Source organism: Linepithema humile, chromosome 3, assembly GCF_040581485.1.
Source record: "Linepithema humile isolate Giens D197 chromosome 3, Lhum_UNIL_v1.0, whole genome shotgun sequence".
Lineage (NCBI taxonomy): Eukaryota > Metazoa > Arthropoda > Insecta > Hymenoptera > Formicidae > Linepithema > Linepithema humile.
The window spans coordinates 14,095,614-14,112,814 of record NC_090130.1 but is presented as its reverse complement, the minus strand read 5'-3'; the positions used below and the strand labels follow the sequence as shown (position 1 = coordinate 14,112,814).

The following is a 17,201-nucleotide window of genomic DNA, read 5'->3' as shown; positions in this document are numbered from 1 at the left end:
AAAGACCAAAAATATTGAAAATTTAGGAAATTGACAGATTTTTATACCATAAAACTTGATACTAGAGATACCTCTGATTCTGATGTCGCCTGAGCTCTTACCCCCTACTTTTTGAAATCTTGATATAAAAAAGTCGAACTATTACCAGCATTGGAATATCTCTTAATCACCATTTCTTTGTTGATTGGGACGAAACAGTGATTTCTCAGAATCTCTGGAACTGGTGGAGCTACATCAAATCGTTTTTTCAAAAATCTTTTTGTTTTTTTGTGCTCTTTGTCATTATATGACAGTATACTAATACTTTTAGAATTTTTTTGAGCCCAGTCAACAAGTTTCTTGAATGAAAGAATGGCATTGTTCGGTTTACTAAGGAGGCTAGCTCGCATAGCTTCCCTTTTGAACACAGCACCTACACCGTCTGAAGCACCTTTACCATGTGCAGTGGCATGATAGTTCTATTCCGCTGCAACACCAAAATTCTCTTCGTGATGCATTAGATTCATCATCTGATATTTATTTTTAAAATGCTGTTTTGCCCCATCGCTAAAGTAGATTACTCTTCTTAGCTCAGGAATTATTATTTTCAATTCAGGAATCAGCATCTTTTGTACAGTATATACAGCAGCTGTGTCATGAAGTGTACTATCCGACAAAAAAATAAAACTTTTGTGTTCAAGTTCTAACTCTTTTTTATAGTAACACACGACAGGAAAGACAGTACATTGTGAATTATTAAAATGGAACGCCTGCGATGCATCTTGCACAACATACTTGTAATTCTCAGAAAAATCTAATACTGCAAGAACTTCACCTTTTTTTAAATTCTTTTTTCTTTCCTGATAGAATCGAGATTGTTTTTTTGCAATGAAAGAATGAGGTTTTAGAATGATAAATTTGTCACAAAATTCATCGACAAATTCCGACGACGGAAGAATTTGCGTCTGAAAAGTTGATCTGTCAGTTGTTGTCCAGACACTGAACTGTATGTGGTGAATACCTTTCTCATCTATGAGTTCTTTTAAATGTTTTTTTAGTTCAATAATACCAGGACATTTACTGCATTCACCAATATAACAATTTTCATTAGGATTTTTGCACACGATTTGGCGTAAGCAATCTTTATAATTATGTAAAATCATATTGGAATCTTTAGTAAGATTATTTAAATTGACAGAGTCAATCATCAATTTGCAATTTTGATGTATCGTACAGACACAGACCGAATGCGTACCATTCGCACCAGCAAGTATACAATGTTTTGGTCGGAGTTGGGCAAATTTACTAAAACTAACATGACAGTCAGGATGGCATTTACTATAAATATCATAAAGACCTCTTAAGTCTGAAAGGAGAAGACGTTTCTGAATCAAATCTCTGCCCTCGTCATTTTTTACTGAAACCATATCTTTCATACCTGGCATGATTCTGCTATTTTCGTCACTATTGTAAAAATCTTTAATTCGTGTAACAGTACTTTCCGGCAATGGTTTACCACTCTTAGCAGTTGTTTCTGCTAAAACGCCCTTAGATGCTTTCAATTCTCTAGCTTTTTTTGCAAAATACCTAGAACAGTTGAATTCTCGAGAAATTTGACTTAGACTCCATGGATCTGGTACTACAGTCAAAATCGTCAATCTCAAAGGATCATTAATTTCAAGAGTGGAAAATTTTTCTTTCAATCCACTCAACATATCTTCCAACTCAATCTCTCTTTGTAATTTTATGTTGCATTTAATTCCACTGAAAGATAATGAAGATGCACCGGAAGATACAGAAATATTCTGTTTAGTATCATGAGTACAATTATCAAACGTTTTATCAAGACTCGAGGAGACGTGCGTATCTTCATTTATGCGAGGATATTTTATTTTCCTACATGCTGCACAAATTTTAGCATTATCTGGAAATTTTGGGAATAATTGTTTAATAACACTCGAAATGCGTCGAAGATCTTTCCCTTCCACATTGTAGGGATTGCAACATCTATCACCGTGTATACTGGACATATTCAAAATCAAATTCTAAGATTCACGATCAAAAATAGTACAGATAATAGAATTTTCTGTAGTATTGTTCTGAGAGCAGTCCTAAAAGAACGGTTAAAAGTAGCTCTGAAAAGAACTGTTCGAAGAAAACCTCAGAGAAACGCTCAAAGCACAAAAAAGCCCAGAACCATGGGAGTCGGATATACAAATCCAAATATTAAAGTGTTTAGAAATTTACGGAATCACAATGAAACGTTTTTTTAATGTTAAAATGTTGTAATGAATGGCGATAATATCGCGGTAAAGAAACTCTCTCGAATGTGTACAAAATGGATTTCACGATCTGATTTTATAAAACTTTTTTGACTAGGCTCAGAAAAAAAAATAATGATCTAATTGAATTTGATAATTTTGCCACGCTCCCATGGAGGACTTGAATTTTGTTATAAATTTTAATAGTTTTTCGATAATCTTTAGACCAAATAGGTCGATAAATACGAATTTAATGATGAAATTTTAAAATCTGCGTCCCAAATATACTCCTGATACCAAGTTTTATAAAAATTCGTTAACTTCTTAAATTTTCCAATATTTTTGGTGATCGTATTAGATCCGTCATTTTGAATTTTCAAAATCCGATTTGAGATTTGTATTCAGCATACAGAAAAACTCTTTGGTATTAAGTTTTACAAAAATCCGTTAATTTCTTAAATTTTTTAAATTTTTAGCGGCCATATTGGATCCGTCATTTTAGTTTAGACTTATGTGACAGTGCACAGATAAACAGAGTACTCGAAAGTGTTAATTGGAAGAGAAAAACGTCGAATGAATAATCGCTACACTTGAATAATTACCGTTTTTATTATTTTTTTCGGTTTTCTGAAATTTTAAGTTTGATCCAATTGAATTTGATAATTTTGCCACGCGCCATTGGAAAGCTTACATTTTTCTGTAAATTTTAAGATTTTTTCAAAAATTTTTAGATCAAATAGAAAATGGGCAGCATGGGTGTAAAGTTGAGAAAGAATGCCCCATATATATGTATTTATATATATGGCGTGTGTGTTGCGACGTCCTAGCCTCGGAATCACGCCAGATCCGAGGGAGCACGCCCAATGGAAATTGGTAACCGCGGTACTCCACGATCTTCGGGAGTTAGGTAACTTACGCGGTGTCGGCAGTAAATGCACGACTCGGTAACTCGCGGTATCGGTATCCGGAAATGGGCGCCAGGTGCGTATAATCGCACCACGGTAACGGTAACTTCAATAATTCTTTTAATATGTCCGGCCGCTCCCCGCTCAGTATATGGCAGAGGGGCGTAGTTCTTTTGATTTCTATTGGAGATTCTGGAGAGGAGATGTCGTCAGAAAAACACCACGTTTAACAATAAAAGTTAATAACACTTATTATTATAGAATCGTGAATTAACAGAGTTGAACAAGCTTTAGAATCTCTTTAAGAAAGTCGGTATCACACGCAAATCAAAACATCATATTCGCCAAACAGGCATCACAGAAAACAATACTCAAAAGCGATAACCAAGAACGATACTTCCAAAGACGTTACTCTAGACGGTATCCAAGAACGACACTCGAGAAACGGTACTCGAAGACTACAGTCGAAACGATACTCAAAACGATATTCGGAAACGATACGCAAAACGATACTTAGAATCGGCAATCAAAGCGGCACTCCAAAAGATACTCCGGGAACGATACGCAAAACGGTACGTTAACGCCGTTAACGCCGAAAACGTTACGCACAACGATATTTAAACACGATGATCGGAACGCAAAACGACAATCAGAAGCGGCAATCGGAACGATACGCAAAACATTATTCAGAAAAACGTTACGATGAATGATACGGTAATAGATTTGCTAGACACGCTCCAGTCTCCTCCCAAAACTGCGACCTCCGAGATTCCGCCAAGAAACGACGCTCCAGGACAGGCCCCAAAACGGTAACACCGAAAGACACGGAGACAGAGAGAGTCCTGCCAGAGACGTCCAATTTCTCTAAAGGCGTGAATCCGGAATCTCGCCCAGAGACGACGTTCCAAGGTCAAATCCGTACCAACGGTAATACATGAATTTCGGTAGCCGACAAAAAGGTACTCTCAACGGTAATTTCGATAGAGGCACTCAAGTTTCCGCGACGAGTTGATCGTTACGCCCCAAGGCCGAATTCAAACTCTCGCTGCAAAACGGCACTGCACTCCACGCAAATTCCACGACTCGAATTCTCTATCAACTTTATCAAACGGTATCTTCTCAAGACAATGGTAACATACGGTAACAGGTAACTGATAACTCCGGTAAGACGAAGACAGTAACAATATAATCCGGCAAACGATAACTGATAACTCCGGTAAGACGGAGACGGTAACGATATAAGTGTTTCTCGGACTACGAGCGCTTGGACGGCTCAGCGCCTCGAAGAAAGCTACGGTAACACGGTAACCGGGGCCAGCTAACCTCCGACTCAGAAATTCACGGGAAGCGATATCGGCACTTCTTATTTCGATACTCAAGAATAATCACGGTACTTTAGCGGTAATTGAATGTGTCGGTGACGTCCGCTTTGGCCGGTATTACAAAATTATATCTACCCTGGGTGATGGCCTTACAAAGACGGTACGGCTACGCTCGTCGGGACCCTCCTCTGGAGCTGCTCCCTCCCGATTGCTGGCTCGTCGAACAGTGGTTTCTCTGAGGTTCCCCTGGCCCATGTCGAGTCTCCACGCATTGGTCAGCGCACTCTGTTTATAATTTTTCCTTGAGTCGCCTGTCGATCGTAAACAGCTCCGACCTTGTCAATTGTTTATTCTTCATTTGTTTATCCTTGCCTTCTTGCTCGCCAACGGCCGATACTTCAAAATAAGGGCCTCTGAATTTGCCGTCCTCCGGTTCGATCTGCCCGGCTGGCCAGGCCACGGCTACATCGACCGTCTGTTTGGACTCTCGGTGATGGCGGCAACGTCTTTCGGCATCCGGTTGCACTGCCGTGCTCCCTCTATCTGGACCTTGTCGGGGCTTCCCCGTAACCTCGGTCCTGCAAAGTTGGAGGATCGGTAACTGCTACTATGACAATGTTCAACGCGAGACTCGATACATGACCTTGGTTTCGTATGTTTTCCGGGCTTCCTCTTTACTGTCAAGGTCATCTTTCGAAATCCCACGGCGTTCGCTTCTTCTTGACGTTAGTTACACAAAACGATAAATTGGCCATACACCCTAACGCTAAAATCCTAAGTTTGTCGGTAGATTATAACAATTAAATAAAAACGCAAGACCCGTCGAAGCGGGAGAAATCGCTCCCTCCTCGACCGGAAGGACGCAACTCCAAATTCCGCCCCCTTCGGCCGGGCTAGTGCCCTTGTGACGGGCGCGATGGAAAGCGTCACGTCACAGTGTATTTACAATAGCAAGTGTGTGTGTGTGTGTGTGTGTGTGTGTGCGTGTGTGTGCGTGTGCGTGTGCGTGTGCGTGTGTTTCATTCCTCAGGAGAGAGGACTAAATTTAAGAAGTCAAACCTTGTGAATACAGAGTGAGGAAGATAGGGAGGAGGCTCGATGTATTCGATTGTAGTGGCTTCAGAGTTGACGGAAATATTATCAAAATTTGGATTGTTATCCGGGAACTCCTCCAGTAGAGCTTCTACAGTAGGAGGATAAAAACGGACAGGTGAAGGGAGTCTGTATTTCAGGAGCTCTTCGAGAATCGGAGAGATAAACCTGGGAAGAGAAGGTGGTCGAAGATCGAACACGGGGAAAGGCTGAGGAGGTTCCTGAGGAATGAGTTGTAATGTTGGCGGTGGATCTGTTTGCATGTGTGTGGTTCGTGTTGTACGCGAGATAAAAGGTGACTGAATCTGCCTATTTCTAGTGGGTCTTGCGGAAACCCTCGTCGCGTTGGCCGATTCTCGTGGCATACGCCTCCTTTCCTCTCCTTACCGCGCGCGCGGCAGCCGCTAGAGCCAGTGCCGCCAAGCGTTCAAAGCGGCGCTATCTGATGAATGTTAGATTCTTCTCCCTTGATCATTAAAAGTTAAAAAATGTATTAAAAATATTTTTTATCTAAAATATGGAGAGACAAGAGTGACCAAAAACAACGTGTAAATAAAGATATCCACTCGAGAACGGGCCCGACGATCTCCGGAAACGGGTCGCGCCGAATTTTTAATTTTCACTAATAACGAAAAATTGAAAAGAATGAGGACAGGGCAAATAATAATAATAATAAAATACTGGTGAAAAGGGAGAGGCAGAGAGAACAAAAAATAAAAAAATAAAGAAGGAATGAACTGACTTACTTTTTACGGAGAGAGAAGGATAGTCGTTCCGATTTAAATGTTGAACTTGAGTAGTTTTCAGGTCACTTGTGAAGTGGGCGCCCTGCTGAAAGTTGATGTCGTGTAGGAGACGGACCCTCTTTTGGAGATGCACTACTCGGTCGCGGCTAAGTTTCACTTGACGGCACGATTCGCGACTAGTTTTACTCTCCGATTCGCGGCCCGAACTACTAAAAAAATTGTGAAGGAAGGTGGCAGAAACTGTTATAAAAATGAGTGTGTCGGAGCGACTAAAACACCGGTTTTTATACCCTTTTCTTGGGGTGGATCCATTTGGAAGATTTGAAAAATCTTAGATTTTCGAGGCGGGGGTCGAATAGGAATTAGTTTTAGAAGATTTTTAATGCGGGGGAGGATGGCGTCACTTTCGACTAATAGGGTTAGTATTAGATAATTATTTTACTTGTGATAGAGATAAGAAAGAGGGGCTCTAACGAATAAGAAGTAGCGTCGTTTCGGGTCCATATACGATGGGTGTGGGTTTTTGATGTGGCATAATCCGGTTGGTATTAATTAACATCGGTGAGATGCATCTAGGTGCCTTAAGATCTAGATGGACGTAGACTTTAGACCAGAGCTCGGAATTATTTCATCTTTTCGGCCGATTCTCGTGGCATACGCCTCCTTTCCTCTCCTTACCGCGCGCGCGGCAGCCGCTAGAGCCAGCGCCGCCAAGCGTTCAAAGCGGCGCTATCTGATGAATGTTAGATTCTTCTCCCTTGATCATTAAAAGTTAAAAAATGTATTAAAAATATTTTTTTTATTTTTAAAGAAGGATGTTAAAAATTGGTCGATTTTGGCCCATGGTGTGGAACCAAAACTACAAATAATTTCTTATAGATTTTATACCGTAGAATCACGTGGTAAAGTCCGTTTTCCTCTAGACAGCGGGAAAAGTACGGAAAAATTGAAAAAAAGACCATAAAAAATGCAATTTTCCGTATAAAAAACGCATGTACTTATGGATGTACTTGAGTTAACACATGCGTCCACAGCTTTTTGTGTGTGCGTGCGTGCGTGTGTGTGTGTTCTGATAAAAGTATTTGATCTTCTAATCAAATGTTTCTTCACCGTCGGCATTAGCGTTATCCGATGTGAGATGTGCCATCACGAGGAGATTGCCTGAGCAGTTTTTGCACATCATTTAGCTCTGAAAAGAGCCGATTAAAAGTAATAATATCATATGTAGACATTCAGTCAGACTCAGTAACTTCATTATCATCTGAATCGGATGACCAATCATTTTCAAAAATGGATGAAAAACTAAACGCTGGTAGCTGTATTGTGTTTAAATATTTCCAAAATACCATATTATCAATATAACATGAGAACAACATCCTATCACTTTTCCGACTTTGCATGTACAAGCGTGACCTACGATTGATGAAATGCTAGAAAGGCTTTTATTAATTAAGACGTAAACAAAGTACTTAATAGAATTCGAGTGACGAGAACGAACTTGAACTCGCAATAAGAGGGCATCCTTTCTGTGTAGGTCAATATTATACCAATGATAATTTATATCAGTCAACGGTTTTGTGATTTCAAATACAAAATTACCTGTTTCACGTACATGATCTTTCTAATATTGAACAGTTATTTTGATTTGGAAAGTTCCACAAGCATATAACTCTAAGTTCTCCATTTCGAGTTTTGGAAAATCATTTAATTACTATTCTTGAATATTATAAAACATTGATGATTTTTTGTTTAAGTTTTCCTTTTTCACAAGATTTGCAAAATAATTTTCTGTTAATAAATAACTTTGCATGCATTTTTGCATTTTTTATGGTCTTTTTTTCAATTTTTCCGTACTTTTCCCGCTGTCTAGAGGAAAACGAACTTTATCACGTGACACGTGATTCTACGGTATAAAATCTATAAGAAACCGTTTGTAGTTTTGGTTCCATACCATAGGCCAAAATCGACCTATTTTTATCTTTTTTTATTATGTGGAAATATTTCAATAAATTTCCACGTTACTCATGAGGTACTATTGTTATTGAGGAAAAAAATATTTTAATAAATTTTTTTAATATTAATTGGATAGCGCCGTTCCTAACGTTCGGCGGCGCTGGCCCTAGCGGCTGCCGCGCGCGCGGTAAGAAGAGGAAAGGAGGCGTATACTATGAGAATCGGCCAAAAAGATGAAATAATTCCGAGCTCTGCTTTAGACCATAAGATAAAATAATGGGTGGTCTATAGAAATGCTTGCCCCGATTCCAGGCTTTTTGGTTGAGAATCGGTGTATACAAGTTCATAGGGCCTTGGGTCACTGATCTAATAAATTTGACAGTTTATGACTGTCGCATGCTCCTGAAGTCGCGTGGAGAGTATGGCTAATGCATTTCCCAGATATAATGGTTTCCCAGACCTACTGAACACGTGCGCCGTGTCAAGTGTCACGCCTTCTCGGCGTTCGATTGCGGTTATTGCTTGATCATTACTCAGTACAACTCTATCTATTAGATAGAGTTCACGTAGTTGGAATCCATGGGTATGGGCTAGCCGGTGTCAGTTTTATCTCACTTTTAAAGATCTGGAGTCAGCTGAGGACTCCAGCTACAGCAGAGTTTCGACTTTTACGACTTTCTTGGCGCCGATAGGCATACTGAGTGGCCAAGATTGTCTGAAATATTGATGCCACCTGCTACTTTTTTCTGTGAGAAGGTTCGAGCTCGTGATGTCTCGTGAGGAAAGCAGCTCCGGCGTTAAAATATTCCTTTTTTAAAAATTTTGTTAGGCCGTTTACTAGGTCTGGCATTTAACGTCGTACTTTATTCAAAAAGAAAAGAATCGTGGAGTTTGATCAGACAACACTTGCGACGTGAACTAGCCTCGGAATCACGCCAGATCCGAGGGAGCACGCCCAATGGAAATCAGTAACTCGCGGTATCGGCAATAAATGCTCGATTCGGTAACTTACGGTATCGGAAATAGATGCTCGATTCGGTAACTCGCGGTACTCCACGCTCGTCGGGAGCAAGGTAACTCGCGAAATCGGCAGTAACTGCACGATTCGATAACTCGCGGTACTCCACGCTCGTCGGGAGCAAGGTAACTCGCGAAATCGGCAATAACCGCACGATTCGGTAACTTGCGGTACTCCACAAAATTCGGGAGCAAGGTAACTCACGCGATAACGGTAACCGGAAATGGGCGCCAGGTGCGAGTAATCGCACCGCGGTATCGGTAACTTTAACAGTTCTCAAAATTGCTCGGCCGCTCCCCGCTCAGTATATGGCAGAGGGGCGCAGTTCTTTTGTTTAACGTTAGATATCTGGAGTGAGAGGCTAACGCAAGGACAACTCAATAATTAAAATTTAACAATGATGTATTTCAGTGATTTGGTTACAAGGGTAAAGATGCTTAAACTATTCGGCTGGAGCCGATACGGCTATTTCCGCCGAAATAGGTTGATAAGATGGTAGGGCCCTTCGCCCTATAAATTCGGTAACAAGAATAGAGTTCGATGCCTACATAAAATCTCGGGAACGCGATCACGATAATTCGCCGCTGATCCGACTATATACAGCCAACGAAGGACTTATATTTTGATCATCCAATACGGCCGGTGAAGGCCAAATAAATATACTTTAAACGACGGTAGCCTAACGGCCAGAAATGAGATGCCGCGGAACGGCTATTTTTCGCGGGCTTTCCCGTTTCTCGCCGAGACGCTAACTTTACGGTAACCGCAATCTCGCGGAGAACGTTCCCGAACCAAAATCCGCCCGCGGACACTCACCCACGGTACTTCCGGTACGGTGATAACGCGACAAAAAAACGGTAACAAACGATATCGCCAGAAAGACGGTAACCATCGGTATTTTCAATAAGAGAAGGTAACGAAAAGACGGTAGAAAGCGGTATCTTCAAAAGAAACGGTAACGGTAGGACGGTACGGTAACAAAACGAACGGCAAACGAAACGGCAACGAGAAGAGAATGTCGGCGCTTAATTCTCGCAAGACGGAGAGACTGTTACGCGATATCCGGAGCCGGCTGGACATGCGGTAATTGAGCGTAATTAAGCGCTCACGGTATCAAAAACTACGGTTAATGGTGTGAGAGACACTACATATAAAACGAACTCACGCTATCAGCCATCACCGGACGGAACTCTACGGCTACCCGAGAGGCGGCTTACAATGAGTGGACGTCTTCGGCGTCTTCGGTGTCGTCGGGCTGAGTCCTGGATGTCGTCCTCGCGCACTTGCGGCACACCGAACAGTGGCTCTTCTCGGCTCTGCATCTAGGTCCTTTCCAAATCCGCGTCGCCTTCCTGCGCATCCTGCCGATTTTCCGAAAAGGGGGGCCTCTGAGAACCGCCCACAGTTCATCCAGGGCGCCCCCCCCCCCCCCGCTCACTGTGGTTTTCTCAAATCCTTCGGCCGCTAGCGTGTCGATGAGTCGATGTTTTCGGAAGAGACTGGTTAGGCTGGCCGGGCCATACTCCGGTCCTTCCGAGTGCAGCATCTTCGGGGCCCTCGAAGCCGTCTGCAGCCGGGCAAGGTCCGCTGCTGCGTGTCTCTGCGCTTCTTTGATTTTGGCTAAAACCAGAGCGGAGTTAGATAGGGCTTGGATGGCGGAGGCGACGGAATCGCGGTACCTGACCTTTTGCTGTGGGGTCACTAACGCGTGACACCCGTCGATGATCCCCCGGCGTCCGGTCTTCCTGGCGATGCTGCATCTTCGCCCTGAGGCACAAAACACGCAACGCCGCCCGCACGGGGTCTCGCCTTACAACTTAAAAAACGATATTAACGACATAAAACGGGAATGACAATACAAACAACGCGCAAAGATTGTGGAGTCTCGCGGGTTGCTCTCTCCACGCGAGGAGCAACACCAGGACTCTTTGCTCCCTCGGCCGGGCTATCGCCCTTGTGACGGCGCTCGAAAAGCGTCACGTCACACACTATACACTTGTAGTTCTTGACTGAACTATAGCCAAGTTAAAAAATTGAGAGCCGTCGTAGGATGTTAGTGCAAAAATTTTTAATTTTTCTTAAAGAAATTAATAAATTAGTCTACATGAGACAGTTAAATTGTTTATTTCCTAATCTAGGAGAGATAAATGTTAGAAGCGTAGGGTCTGAGTAGTTTAGTGATCAGAACATTTGCCCGGCAAGCGGAAGACCCGGGTTCAATTCCTGGCTTAGCCACTCGCGCTCTGATATTTTTTCTCTCTCTTCCTTTCTTTCCAATAATTCCTTTTAGTACATTATGATTCTCCATATGTGAGAACAATGTACTTAAATTTTCGTACACTCTAAGTATCTCGATCTGAGATCAGTGTACAATTTAACTGTCTCATATAGACTAATTTATTAATTTCTTTAAGAAAAATTAAAAATTTTTGCACTAACATCCTGCGACGGCTCTTAATGCTCTTCTAATATATTAGAAGAGATTTTCTAAAATTTTATTATTTAATAGAGGTTGTAAATGTTTGAATTCCCGAAACTTGAGCGCATTGCCAAGCGTACCAAATTTAATATGCAGTAGCCGATAGTTTGATTAATATGAATATCGCACTCTTTTTTCTTTTTCAATTTTTCTGCAGACGTGCTCGTAAAGGAAGTGCTCTCTTCATTAGTAAAATGATTGTCTGCAAATTTTCTTTTTACAGTTCTTTCTTGATGAACAGGCTTATCTTTCTTTCCTTTACGTTCTAGTGAATGTCGCCACATCTTTGCAAATTATTTTGTAAACAGATGACTATTCGAGACCAGACTGTTAGCTACACGCTTCAGCAACAGACTGATTCTTTTTTGTTTGCCTTAGTCTTCTTGGACACTCACACACATAAGATTTGTAGAGAACACTTTGACAAAAGATTTGGAAGAGTAAGGGTCAGTCGTTCGAGCGGTCGTATACCTGCGTGACGCGCATGCGTTTATCGACTTTCTAGACCAATTTGAGAACTCAAATCGCCGTAAAACAAATAAAAATATATTCTAAAAGGTTCAAAGTATTAAAAAATGCAAAAAAAATCGATTTTTTGGAGTCTAAAAGCGAGAATACCCCTTTAAATTTTATTACAGATTCTCGTCGCTGACATTGAAATTATTTTTAAAATATAATAGTTTGATTAAATCCTGTTTTATTAAGAACTTCCTGAGATGTTTTGGATTTTGTAATATTTGTTGATATAAAATATGAAATATCTTGTAAAGTATTAATTTTTCTATAATCTTTCTTTAATATTTTTATATGTAACGTCATGAAAGAAACCAATTATGATAATATTACAAAATAGATTTTATAATAGATATTATAAAATGCAAAATATCTTAGGAAATTCCTAATAAAAAAATTTAATTATACATTTTGTATTTTATACATTTTGAAACCAGATATAAAAATTTATGATAAAAGTTCAAAGTTTCTACTTAAAAAACATTTACGACGATTTTCGTGTAATTTTCAAGAATAAACTTAAAGTCAAATTGATATGTTTTTCTTTTTTCTCTTTTCAGTCTTATAAATTTGACTAAAAATACTTTCATTTTTATCTTAATATTAAAATATTTTAGAACTTTATTTAAAATTGAGCACTATTATGATCGAAATATTTTCCTACTGAAATTTTTTATTTTTTTTGTCATATCATATACCTATTCACTACATATCAAAGATTGATACACTATCTCTGATATGCGGGATTTAAAACTAAGAGTACCCAGATTAAAGTGCATATTTGTATGCAGACAGAGATGGTACAACACATCATAAGATTAACGTAACACTTAACAGTTTCATGATGCGTTGCGCGTTTCTGACTGTATCCCCTATACCAGACTGTACCAGACCTACTTGCGTGTGTGCGTGCGTGCGTGCATGCGTAGCGAACTATTTTCAATTATAACTCAAAAATTAAGCTTCAAATAAAATTTTGTAAAAGGAAAAATCGTCTTAGAAATCGTTCAAGAATATGACATTTCTAGGACATTAGGTTGTTTCTGTCACCCTGTATATCAACGAAGATAAAGTGGAGTAAATAAAGGAATTACTATTTCAGAATGTCCAATTAGATTGACTAATAAATCTTTTATGAGAGAATCCACCGATACTGCATTGAGTCTTAATTCAGCAAGGGAATTAAATATTAATGAATATAAATGGTATTATAAAGGGAACAATATTAGTAGATCTTATAACAAAATATTTTATCGGAGAAATGAGGAACATGAGACTGATAATTCATGTATGCCAAGACATCAATTGGTTCGTGTTAAACACGCAGAGACATTTTCAGCTACCTATCTCTTACAGGTAATATTTACCAAAATATTAAAGAAAATACCACAAATAAGTTTTTAGACTTTAAAATTAAGAAATATAATACTAAATTACGTTATACATATAATATGGCCAAAAATTTAGAGGCATCAGAGATAGCATTTAATGCAATGTTTAATGCACTATATGTTTAAATTTTGCGTATGGTGGAACAATATTCGTCAAAGTCGGACGGTATAGATATAAAAAAGTGTAAAAGAAGAGCTACATTTAGATCTATTTTTGGATGCCAGAACCAAGATAGACATTAATAAACTATGATTCCTTTTTGGGTTTTCTCTAATTAAATGTAATATATTAAAAAGCAGTTTTATTGTTATTCTTTTACACGAAAATTATACTAGCATCGCTTAAATTACTTTTGAAATATATGAGACTTAGCAATTTTAAATTGCGCCCAAACTTTTGGACGGTAATGTATATCTTGTACTATTGAAGCAATGAAATTTAACTTTATGTTATTGCTTGTAATTGGATATCTTTATCAATATTTATATTTAGTCTGTATACAGAGTGATTCTCGTGAATGTATTCATTGAATATCTTGGAAAGGACGCATTTCCGTGAAAAATGTTTCAGATAAAATTTGTTTGGCCCTGAGGGGGCCATTAAAAACTACTGTTTGTTTGACCTTGGAAGAAGGTGTTAAAGTTACGCTAAGGTTAATTTTCTTAAATGGAAACCTATATTTTCTTGTGACATATTTTTGTAGCTGTAGATATCGAGACGTTTTCGAAACACTAGTTACAAATCTTTTTTCGATGAGTATTTCCCGAGTTATGAGTCCACAAAATTTAAGTATTACCGGTTTTAGTATTACTCAAGGTGTACTACGCGGAGGTTGCCTAATTTACACCTCATATATGTGCGTGCATGCGTGCGCAGAGCATAAATTTAATTAAATTTTTTAAAGATTTTTAATTTCTCAAATATTCGAAAACATTCCTTTCTACCTCAAGGCAATGATGCAATCATTTTTCAAATTTACGATTGGTATTTAACGACGATTGGTATCTCAAGACGTTCCTAAAAATTAGTCTGCAAGCATTAACCCAGCAAACCAATATGTATCTGTTACATAATTCCAAGAGCACATTTAGAGAACAAAGTAATATTTCTATAATTATGTATATAACTTATAACATTTCTCTTAAATAGTAATATGGCGTATGTATTATATTACTCTTGATACATATCACTTATGTAACATTCTGTATTTCTTAATAATATCACAAATGTTATCTTACAAATACGTCTTTGTAATGTTATTACAGATACGTAACCAATATAATATTTTGTTTCGCAACGCGTATGCGCGAGTCACGTGTCATTATACTCATTGAATCAGCCATCTTCACTTTTATTCTCGTAGTGTTCGTACTTGCCCTAATTCTGTTATACTCGGACACGAGAGTTTGGCAATCAGTGGCCATTTTGTGTATAGCAATTGATCAAAAAGAAAAAATTGATAGTCCTTTGATTGAGATTTACGTACAAGTCCGTCAAGAAATTGTTTGATAATATCAAGAGAGTTCAACAAGAACAAGGACGTTTTATGCTAAATAACCATCTAGGTTATTAAAGGCACTCAAGCTAATTCCGAAAACTGTATATTATAATAAAGGTGTAGCATACATATTACAAACTTGTTTAAAAATATATATGATATACGTATATGTTATATTGTTCAATATTAAGATATGTAAAATGCAGGGTCCGCCACCAAAATCCGGACAAAATGAACAATATGTTTAAACAACATTCTATTCGTCAGAATGTAAAAATTACAAAAAAAATTTTTGTACATCACTAGTGGTATCCTTTTAGAGTAAAATTACTCTATATAATCCCCTTTTGCTTCGATGATTGCTTCGATCCTCATCCTAAAGCGCTGGCACGCTCTCTGCAACACGTCCTTGTCCATATTGGCGAATGCCGCCTCGATAGCGGCCTGGAGAGATGTTATGTTGGGATGTCTCGACTTGTTGGTCACTCGTTCAATGACGCTCCACACGTAGTAATCCAACGGATTCAAATCTGGACTGTTGGGAGGCCAAAATTCCTTGGACCGAAACATGTCCATATTATCCGACAGCCAGTTTTGAACTAAGTGACTCGTGTGCGCCGGCACGCCGTCCTACTGGAAGACGTACGGTCTCCCGGCGGTCACTGTATCTATCCACGGCTTCACTACTTTCATTAAAACGCGTAAATAAACCTCTTTTGTGATGGTTTCGTTCTTTTGAAAGAAATGGGCGGCATGACGTGACCCTCACTGGAGATGACGCCGTGAACAGAGGCTGGAAACTTCGTCCTAGCTATGGGGAGATCGTCGGGGTCGTGGGCGAGCCAACGGTCATTCCTCCGGTTCACCTTGGCATCGACAGAAAAAATTTTCTCGCCCGAAAAAAACTTCATGCGTCCCGCAGCTTCGTTTTTCAAAGAACACAGAAGCAAATTACTGCGAGCAACTCTGTTCATCTTGAGTGTCTGAGAGAGCATTTGTCGAACTTTTATGACATAGGACTTGAAACGTAGGTCCTCTTCAGCAATTCAACGCATTGTAGTGTTACTCACACCTAATGTTATTGCCAATTTCGTCAGAGACAGCCCTGGGTCTTCTGAGATGAGCTCTTGAGCCTTTTCGATAATTGCTGGAGTCCTTACCGACTTTTCTTTCGAATGGCTCTTTCTCGTCGGATTTGCAGAACCTTTTTCGGATGTCTCCGAAGCCAAATATTTAGCCGCAACGTCATATACGGTCGATCTCGGGTATCCGAAAAACCGAATAATTTCGGTTTGCGAACGCCCAGCGCGAAGGCCTTCTATTATCGCCGCTCTTCGGTTATACTCCGCACTCGATCTTATCTGCTCGGACATTTTGAAGTCAGGCGCGTTTACTACAAACATCTGACTTACCTGAACGTCAATAACGACTTACCGCCGAAGTCAAATAAAACAGGAAATTCAAATTTAAATTTGTCCGGATTTTGGTGGTGGACTCTGTATATGTACATGTTACATCACATAATATAAAGATCTGATACATATATGTAATGTCTAAAGTTGCTAACATAGAGCTATACATGAATGTATCTTTTACCTGTACATATAATATTACTTGTAATATTACAGATATGATACATTATATGGTTTGCTGGGAATGATTCGTTCAATTATGTCTTCTCTAGTCGTCGGTTCTTTTACGAAAATAATATTCTTTATCGTTTCTCATAAAAAAATCTAAAAGCGATAGATGCGGGAACTGCGTTCAGCTTGCCGCGTGGGGTAGACTGTTGAGTGCAGCGTGTTCTTATGATGGACAGTGTTCGCCACAATTGTGTTCGCCACAATTGTTTTCAACGTTACCGTACGGGCAGAAAGGAAGAGAGTGCTGACAACAAAAAAACAACATAAGACGATTTTATCACTGCCTCCAAGTATTTATTCCTTTAGAAATGTTTTCTTCCTTTTTGCCTTAATCGGGCAACCTTTGCGTGGTATATTTTAAGTAATGCGATGGTACTTAAACTTTGAGAACTCATAACTC

General features: G+C 39.4%; 1 protein-coding gene and 1 pseudogene across 5 annotated transcripts in view; one reads left to right on the top strand and one right to left on the bottom strand.

Annotated features, from left to right (window-relative positions):
- LOC105680063 (transmembrane protein 8B-like) overlaps nt 1–17,201 on the top strand; it is a 230,855-nt gene that overhangs the window by 71,903 nt on the left and 141,751 nt on the right. For all 5 annotated transcript variants that reach the window (XM_067352077.1, XM_067352078.1, XM_067352076.1 and 2 more), the window contains one exon: nt 13,371–13,624. In XM_067352077.1, coding sequence (XP_067208178.1) covers nt 13,371–13,624 — 254 coding nt within the window. The remainder of the gene's footprint in view (nt 1–13,370; nt 13,625–17,201) is intronic.
- LOC136998827 (uncharacterized) lies at nt 14,403–16,805 on the bottom strand (annotated as a pseudogene).